The 9,705-nt window shown below is 43.6% G+C and overlaps 1 protein-coding gene across 2 annotated transcripts; it reads right to left on the bottom strand.

The window, feature by feature from the left end:
* Positions 1-860: 860 nt before the first annotated feature.
* Positions 861-7,018, bottom strand: LOC142665853 (protein kinase C delta type-like). Of its 2 annotated transcripts, none has more exons than XM_075845628.1 (3): positions 6,726-7,018; positions 2,749-3,277; positions 861-2,581 (listed from the first exon to the last, which is right to left on the bottom strand). In XM_075845628.1, exons 2-3 carry the CDS (start codon positions 2,844-2,846, stop codon positions 2,023-2,025), a joined length of 657 nt encoding a protein of 218 aa, XP_075701743.1. In that variant the 5' UTR covers positions 2,847-3,277; positions 6,726-7,018; the 3' UTR covers positions 861-2,022. Both variants share the same exon structure in this region, with proteins under 2 accessions (XP_075701743.1, XP_075701744.1).
* Positions 7,019-9,705: the final 2,687 nt, after the last annotated feature.

The raw sequence follows: 9,705 nt of genomic DNA on the forward strand, positions 1-9,705 counted from the left end.
ACGGACGGTCACTGCTCTTATTTAACAAAGGTGCAGCGGAAAAAAATACCTCAATTTGCACGGCAGTATCGGAATTGGACCACCGATGATTGGCAGAGGGTTGTCTTCTCCGATGATAATCCTCCACAATCTAAATAGCCTGTACTTCAGCTCTCTCCTGCACTGATACATTGTAACAAACTCACTTATCATTATATAACCATTAAAGCTGTTTTCTGGTTTGGAAAACCCATTTTCAAATGCCCTATTAGGGAATTTTGGGGTCATAGTGTGGGTTCCCCTGTTCAGGAACCTGATTAATTAGCCAGAATGGAGAGGGGCTACAAACATCATCTCCTGCTCAGGAGGACCAACACATCCATGTACTACATGCACAGTCTGGTGATTTTAGAACTGTGTAATACTTTAATTCCCCTTTAGAGACGCTGTAGGGAAATTAAACTCTTGTATTAAGTTCCCCCAGAGATTACGGGACCCCTCTAGCAAAACGGTATTGTAAAAACCTAACAACCCCTGTAAGACTCTGTTCACACCACATTTGGGCTTTAAATCTGATATATACCTTTAAAGTGTAGCTAAACGTTTGACAAACTTCTGACATGTCATAGTGACATGTCAGAAGGTTGGATTGGTGGGGGTCCGAGCACTGAGACCCCCACCAATCGCTAGAATGAAGCAGCTGAAGCACTTGTGTGATCGCTCCGCCGCTTTGTGTTTGTTCGGACATGTCAGAAGTTTGACAAACGTTTAGCTACACTTTAAATGGGTAAAACCTGGAGAATAAGACATTGAGACCTATACAACATTTACAACATAGACGTCCAATGGGAATAACAACAAGCACAAAGATGTAGGGGGTAAAAGGAGAATTTTATTTATAGATAAGGGAAGGTTATATTTTATTATTAGGAAATTATTATATAAGTATTAAGACTACTATTATTATATACTGTGTATATGTATGTGTCATCTATTTATCTATTATACTAAACCTATCTAAAGGCCGTGTTGATCCAGAGGAAGGCGAAAACCCCCTGTGAGGAATGAGCCAATTGTCCTCATATTAGGGGGGAAAATTCCTTCCTGACCCCAAATATGGCGGTCGGCATAAATCCCAGGATGAAAGGCTGATGTGTAATATGGAGAAAGACTAGGGAAAAGTTATTAGTTTATTTTTTTTTATTATTATTTTTAATTAACTACTGTATTTGTATATGTGTCAACTATAAATTGTATTAAATTAAGAATTATTTTTTAAAATTATTTTTCTATATTTATATTATGTTACTTATGTGTGTTACTACTTATTACTCCTATAATCCTAAACCTATTTAAGGCCGTGTTGATCCAGAGGAAGGCGAAAACCCCCTGTGAGGAATGAGCCAATTGTCCTCATATTAAGGGGGGAAAATTCCTTCCTGACCCCAAATATGGCGATCAGAATAATCCCAGGATCAAAGGCTAAAGTCTAATCTAAATGTACTATGTGTCTATAGGCGGGTGTCTATACTTATCATGTAGTGTGGTGTCTATACATATTATGTAGTGCGGTGTCTAATCTTATCATGTAGTGTGGTGTCTATACTTATCATGTAGTGTGGTGTCTATACTTATTATGTACTGCGGTGTCTATACTTATTATGTAGTGTGGTGATGTGGGTGATGTTAGTGATGTGGGTGCATTACTTACCTGGCCTGTGCTGAGGTGAGATCAGGTATAATGGCCGCTCCGGCCCCAGGACTACAATATGCGGCTATTATTCCTGATCTCTCCAGATGGAAACTAAGCACAGGCCGCTCCTGGGGGGTGTAGAGGATCTTCAGGCTGGAGTGATGTCAGATGCCAGCCCGGGATTGGAGGATGGCAAGTCAAGGCCCTGGTGCAGCAGCAAGATGGCAGAGGTGCGGCATGAAGATGTTACGGAGAGAGATGATGGTCTGGGCAGCCGAGGTGACATACAGCAGCAGAGACATGAGGCACGGGTCAGGAGGCATGAAGTTCTGGGCCCTTGTCCTGAGATGTTAAGGGGTCCAGCTTGGTGACATGAAGCTGAACCCGGACAAGGGGTGAAGGGCTTTGTTATTCTCTGGCCACTTCAGATGTTGGTTCTCCAGAACGGGCACAAATGGTGTAAAAGGTGGCCGTGCCCTCCTCTCCTGCAGTTCCTCCCAGCCGATGGTGGAGAAGAATGGATGCGCTCTGATGTTCCCGCACACACCGAGGCGCCTCTCAGAATTTTTACGGACCAGTCTCTTGGTTAGATGTTTCACGTCAGGATTAAGCCAAGTTGGAAATTTAGGCTTCGCGGTGGTGATGGCTTTGAAAGCCATTCGCCTGACGGGGCCGTTGTAAAAGGGGGAGCGTCCTGCTGCCATCCTGGACACCACAATCCCCAGGCTCCACCAGTCAACTGCCGTGCCGTATTTTTTTCCAAGAAGCACCTCGGGGGCCATGTAATCCAACGTTCCCGTCACTCCACTGATCTTATTGGAGGCGGTGACGCCATCTTGGGCCAGTCCCAGGTCGATGATACGGACGTGGCCATCTGCATCCAGCATTATATTCTCCGGCTTTAGATCTCTGCAAAGAAATAAGACGAGAGAATGACAAATCCGCCCAGTGATCCAGGAGACGGGGGATGAATCACTGCACCTACAAGCAGAATAGCCACTCAGGAGTGTAGGAAAGCTGGGTGCATTATTTATAGCATGTAATGGAGACGGAGAAAATGGGGAAGTTCTGCTTACCGGTGGACGATGTTGTGTCCATGGAGGAACTGGAGGCCACATATCATCTCTGCTGTGTAGAATCTGATGGGGAGAACAGAGCGGAGTCTCAATGTCATGAAATCTTCCTCTATCAATTCCCTAATATCATGTTATGATGGAGTGTGTGTGGTCTCTATCAGAGAAGAGGCGCTGATTATGGCAGCCTGTATTCTGCATTCTCTGCATTGTCCTTCATCTGACCTCTCCCTCACCTTTTCTTCTGTCCACCCCCCTCAGTCTCCTGATTATTTACTCGCCTTACGTTGCCGATGTTCAAGCAGCCGCACATCCTGATCAAAGCCTCCAGGCTGCCACCGGACAGATACTCCGTGATAAAATATGCCCGTTCCTCAGACTGATGTGCGGCATAGAGGTGGCATAGGAACGGGCAGTGTCTGGCCGCCAGGAGTATCCGCCGCTCTCTCATAATTTCGTCCGCATTGTCCCGTTTGGTGATAATTTTTACGGCCATGTAGGTGTTTCGGCCGGGGACTGATGCCAGGACCACCTGAGGAAAACAAATGGAGAGTGCCCATGAGAAGAAGAAGGATCAGGCATGGACTGAGAGGTGGGTCAGTCGGGTAGTGCCCAGAACCCTACAGCAGAACAAAGCTGAGCTACCGGCATAATGCAGTAATACAGTGTCTGCTGTTGGGTGCTGTATGGAGAGGTCTTCACGCCTTACTGACATCTGACGTAAATGTAAGTCATAGTTGGTAGGAGGGAGAATGGAGCAGAATCACGCGCTTTAAGGATAAGTTCACACGTAGCGTAAATTCAGCAGATTTTCCGCAACGGATTTTGTTGCGAGAAATCCGCAGCATAAGACAGTAGCAGCAGAGTGGATGACATTTGAACAAATCTTATCCACACGCTGCGTAAATGATAAGCAAAAAAAAACGCTCAGAAATTGCACTGCAGGGCGGCTTTTTAATTCGCAGCATGTCAATTGTATTTCCATAATCGCTGTTTTTTTGTTGCGGGTTTTCCCCATCAAATTCAGTCGGGAGATAAAACCAGCAATAAATTGCAGATGTTCCATTTTTGTGGCGGAAAAGCTGCAATTCATTTGCAATAATCAGGGGGGGGGGAAATCTTATACTTACACAGAATTCTGTGCTTCTTCATCCAGATCGGCCCCTTGGGATAAAGTTTATTCCCATGTGACCGCTTCAGCCAATCAGAGGCTGCAGCGGTCACATGGGATAAAACATCATCCCAGGAGGCCGGGCTGCAGGACGGCAGGTGGGTGCAGTGGCGGATTATCATTAGGGCTGTTCGGGCAGCCGCCCAAGGCTCCTGGGGGGCCCATGGCCGGCAGAACTGCACATGATCGCACGGGCCCCCTCATGCCTGATGCCATCGCTAGCATCGGAGGGGGCCCCGGTGCTAGCGGCAGCCACATTCATTTGTATCTGAGTCCTCAGGACTTAGATACAAATTAATACTATAGGCTGCAGCCGGTCACGTTTGGCTTGCAGCCTATAAGGCACTGGGAAGACTCCCAGTACTGCATCACGCCGGTCTGCGCATGCGTCTAGTCCGGAGGATTCACATGCGTCCAGCTGGAGCGGCCGACACGGGGTAAGGTAAGTAAACTGTATACATTTTTTTAGGTGGGGGACTATCGCTGTGTATATATTCAAGGAGGGGGGGATTGCTCCGTTACACTATATACAAGGGGGAGTGCTGGGTGGCCCTATATACAAGGGGGAGGGTAGCGCTGTGTGGGCCTGTATACAAAGGGGAAAGGGCTCTGTGTCACAATATACAAGGGGGGGTGCTATGTGGCCTTTATGCAAGGGGGAGTGCTGTGTGACACTATGCACAAAGGGGGAGGGCTGAGTAGCACTATATACAAGGGGGGGCTGTGTAGCGCTATCCACAGCGGTATGTGTGTGGCGCTCTTTATAGGTTTTTTTTTTGGCGCTATTTACAAGAGGGGAGGGCTGTGTGGCGCTTTCTACAGTGGGGCTGTATGGCACTATCTTTAGGGGGCTGTGTGTAACGCTCTCTACGGGGGATGTGTGATATCTACAGGGGGCTGTGTGGGGCGCTATCTATGGGGGTGTGTAATATCTACAGGGGCTGTGTGTGTGGCACTATGTATGGGGGGCTGTGTGTGGCACTATGTACAGGGGGCTATGTGTGGCACTATGTCCAGGGGGCTGTGTGTGGCACTATGTACAGGGGGCGGTGTGTATGTGGTGTTTTACAGTGTGTGGTATTATTATATTCAGGCGCGCAGTGTTTGGTGCTATTATATTTAGGGGTACAGTTTGTGGCACCATGATAACTTTATTTTCATTTATAGGTGTGGAAATGGTGGAAAAGTGAGGAGCCGAAGACATCTGAGTGGCAAATTCTGCAGAAATGAGTCATGGCCGGGAAAAGTCGTCATGAGCTCTGGACCGGATGGAGTAGAAAAGAGGGAAAAAAATACTAAAATCTGAGACGTTGTCACCTGTGAGTCACTAGATTTATAAAAAATCTGTCACCTCTCCTGACATGTTTATTATAGGAAATTCTTGTATTTCACAAAAAGTCTTTCTGCAGTCCAGGACTGATAGACAATTCCCCTTGTCAGGAGGACGTGTCCCTGCACAGTGTGATACTGTCAATATGTAGGGACACAGCCCTGTGACAAGGGGAATCGTAACACCCATTTGTTAATGCTTGCCCAAAAAGCTAGTGTTAAAAATTGTTACGGCGCGGCAGGGCGGCGGTGCGGAAGGGGGGCCCAAGTTTGGTAACAGCCCAGGGCCCATGGTCTACTTAATCCGCCACTGGGTGTGTCACCATGGTTATGTAAGTATAAACTAATAGCGACCGTGCCATCTAAACCGTTACTCAGGGGAAAGCTCCCTTTGTCACCCCATCACCTCTATTACGTGACACGATCGCGGTGTATAGATAGTTGTCATGGCAGCTAGAGGTCCTAATGACGGCTGCCATCTTGGTACTCCTATTAAGCCATGCCAGAGGAAGGGCTTAATAGGAGGATGCTAAAAGCACAATACATAAATATTACAGTGTATTGTACCAGCAATCTTACCATCAAGTCCTCTAGTGGAATTTATAGAAACTCATTTAAAAAATGGTCAAACAAATGTGTACGGAACATACAAAAAATATCTAAAAAGTCACTTTACCCCTAATTTATAAAATAAAAAAAAATAAGATGAATTGTTATCCGTAAAAAAGATAAACGTTTAAAATCGAACGTTATTTAACCGTAAGGTGAACGCCGTAAAAAATAAATTTAAAAAAACGAAATTAAAAAAACTTTTTACATTTTGTTTTGCTCACTAAAAAATGAAATACACAGTGATGAAATGTTATATGTAACCCAAAATGGTACCAATTAAAACTACAGCTCGCCCTGCAAAAAACAAGTCCTCACACCGCTCCACCGACCGAAAAATAAAAAAACTTCTGGGTTTCAGAATATTTTTTACAAATGGTTTTTATTGGATAAAAAGTGTAAAAAAAAAAAAAAGTTTGCATTTTGCTGTCACCGTAGTTGTGCTGACCGCAGAATAAAGGCAACACATTATTTTTACTGTTCAGTTGACTCTAAAAAAGTGAAATCCTAAAAATAATGGACGAATTGCTGTTTTGTTTTCCACTCCATCCATCGAAATAAGTTTTAATTGTTTCCCAGTACATTATATGAAACATTAATGGCAGCATGAAAAACTACAACTCATCCCGCAATAAAAATAATAATAATCTGATACGGCTGTGTCAGCAGAAAAATAAAAAAGTTATGACTTTTAGAAGGTGGGGAGGAAAAAACGAAAATAAAAAACGGAAGTAGCATCCCATAGACTAACACTACAATCATCATCCGTCCAGCGTGACATGGCTGATAACAGAGAACAAATGATGGAGATAAAATGGAAACTTTAGGTTTACTGCCCCTTTCAAATGTAATATTTAGATATTATACTCACTTTGCCAAAACTGCCCCTACCCAGGACCTGGTGGATGGTGAAGCGGCTGATGGTAAGCCTGGCATAGGGGCTGGATGTTCCAGGGTCTCCGCTGCTCCCAGGTCTTGGCTCCTCATCCTCCAATCCTCTGTCCTTGGCTCCTCTCCTCTTCTTCATGATCTTCTTGAATCCGGTGACGCTGTCCTCCTCCCTCTTCCTCTTCTCTTCTTCTCTCTTCTCACTGTCTTCTCCATGTCCATTGGACGCCATTTTCTCCAATATCTTCCTACCTGTAGACTCCAGTCCGATCGCTGCCGTCGACAGTTGAAAGTAAACGGCAGTTGGTCGTGTGCAGGTCACATGATGTCAGAGGTCATGGAATCCTCAGTTGGTACCTGCCTGGCAGTAACCTGCTCTGCCATGTCTGATGTGGGCATCATGAGTGCCAGACTCGTGTCCAGCATAATGTTTTCCAACCATGGTTCCTGAGATTCCAGGTCAGGGTTCCACAGAACACAGTAGCAATACATGTCACTCCTACAGTAGAAATAGAAAACAGAGTTCTATTTGCTCAAGTTATTGGTGAAACATTTCTCATCCAGAATATACAATTATAGAACGCTTTACCTCCTTTATACCAAACTTCTATGAGATACATAGGAATGGGAGTAGTAGTTCCCCGGGAGTGGAAAACATGTTCCATGTTTTAAGGTTGGGAAACACCGGTCTAGAGGAATGAGAGAGAACGTCATGGCGGATCTTCTAGTGCTGTATCATTAGTAGACGGGGGATGGGACAGGTGATGAGACGGGTATATCGGGCTGGCAGTGGATGTACAATAAATAAAGGAGTGTGAATAGATCATAATTATAAGATTATTTATAATGTAAACCATGACACAGCGCCGGATCCATGGTATGAAGGACACCCCCGGCACCAGGACACCATTGACTTATTATGACCATTGGGTTCGGTCATTGTGTCAGTAGTTTTGATGTCATCTGATTGAGTTTGTGACAGAGATTCTGAAAGGACCCGCCAGCAGTAATGTGAGATTGATGCGTTGTCTCCTGCACGTCATCTATGTCCTCATCCCAGTCCAATGGCTATGGAGGAGAAAATACATTATTATATTTTATTACATACACATTTATATTATAAATGATAGATAGATATGAGATAGATAGATAGATAGATAGATAGATAGATAGATAGATAGATAGATAGATATGAGATAGATTAGATAGATAGATATGAGATAGATAGATAGATTAGATAGATAGATATGAGATAGATAGATAGATTAGATAGATAGATATGAGATAGATAGATAGATAGATAGATAGATAGATAGATTAGATAGATAGATAGAGTCCACCGTCCAGCAGCACCAGCACATATAACGGATGGGCGCACGCCTTGGGAACCCGATTTTTGGTTCCAAATCTTTCAATATGTTTCCAAGAATAGGCAGCACTCCGATTCAAAGTGAAAAAAGTGCGTTTTATTAGCCCCTGTGCAAGGTTTCGGCTGTATTTGTGGAGCCTTTTTCAAGCACGCTGATGGTGTATAAAACAGTGGTATATACGGGGGCTGAACAAATAGTCCCATTAACATGTGATTAATACAAAGACTAAAAACAACCATGATGTCTATAAATGACATCACATATAATAATACATAAAGTATCCACAGTGATCAATACAAATATCTTCTCAATACACAAGAAAAGTGCATAATGTGCTAATTAATGTGTCCGTTATTAAACATGTACAGCTGTGAACAATTAAAAACATTAACATGTAATACTTTGGATCCAAGTTCACGTGTGTGTTGATTTCGGGGGTTCTAAGGATTCGTTTGCGCATGTCTATGACATCACGCGGGTTCGCGCATGCGCATTAGACATGTGTAGTCATCGGCGGCCTTTTTGGTTAATATAATATCATTACCTAATAGATGAAATACTGCGCGTGTCAGCGCATGCGTGATGTGATAAACTATCAATGAGAATGATATAGGAAACAGTGAAATCGCTCACTACTCAAATTTAAGAGAATTATATATGAGACATTATAAATATAGTCCCTAATATAATATAGTTTGTTTAGAGTTGACATTTTATTATGTAGTATATGTCCCTATGTTATAAATTCTGAAAGTTATTGTGATAATATAACTAGAATTATATCAAAGTAAAAAAAAAAAGTAGCTGAAAAAACGCATCGGTGTGAATAGAGACATAATGTTGGAAAATTCAATATTAAAAATTTCTGGTCACAAGAACACTGTTATTATATATCATCCTGGTTTTCTTATGGTACATAGACGCAATTTATAAAGATAAATTTCGATGCTCATGGCGATATTAAATATAAAAATGTATGTTACCCACCGGAACAAAGGGAGTCCAAAGTAAACATGGGGAGAACTTGTATATGGCTCAGGTAAAGTAATCTGAAAGAGATCATTTTAAAGTTATAACAAATGATGTAATAGTACACTAAGTTATATACACGATAAACGTGCGTCAACCCATCCCGACCTGTGGGATAGAATCGTTTCTCATATGTCCGTTTAGTCAAAGGATGAGTAAATTCCCCTCTCTAAGGGGCCGGCGGCGCCACTGAAACCAGCCGCCGCCACCACCTCTTGCACTATAATTGCATAAGCGATGAATGGCCGTGCACCGTTCCCGGCCATTTAGCGCTTTTCAACGATGCATGCGGCATGATGACTTCTTTACGCCGCTTGCGTCATTGAAAGCTGCTGAATGACAGGGCAGAATTACTTGCCCTGTCAATCAACGCCTTTCGTCGTTCAGCCAAAGCAAACCTGCCCAGAAGAGAGCAGGTCTGGATTGCCACCGAACGGCGTGGGAATGGGATCAGGGTGAGCATGTAAAGTTTTCGGTTTTTTAGAATAAAAAGGGCGTGTCATTATCTACAGAGGGAGCTATATGTGGGGCATTATATACAGGGGTGGGCTATATGAGGGATAC

This window comes from Rhinoderma darwinii, chromosome 13 (genome assembly GCF_050947455.1).
Source record: "Rhinoderma darwinii isolate aRhiDar2 chromosome 13, aRhiDar2.hap1, whole genome shotgun sequence".
In the NCBI taxonomy this organism is placed as follows: Eukaryota; Metazoa; Chordata; class Amphibia; order Anura; family Rhinodermatidae; genus Rhinoderma; species Rhinoderma darwinii.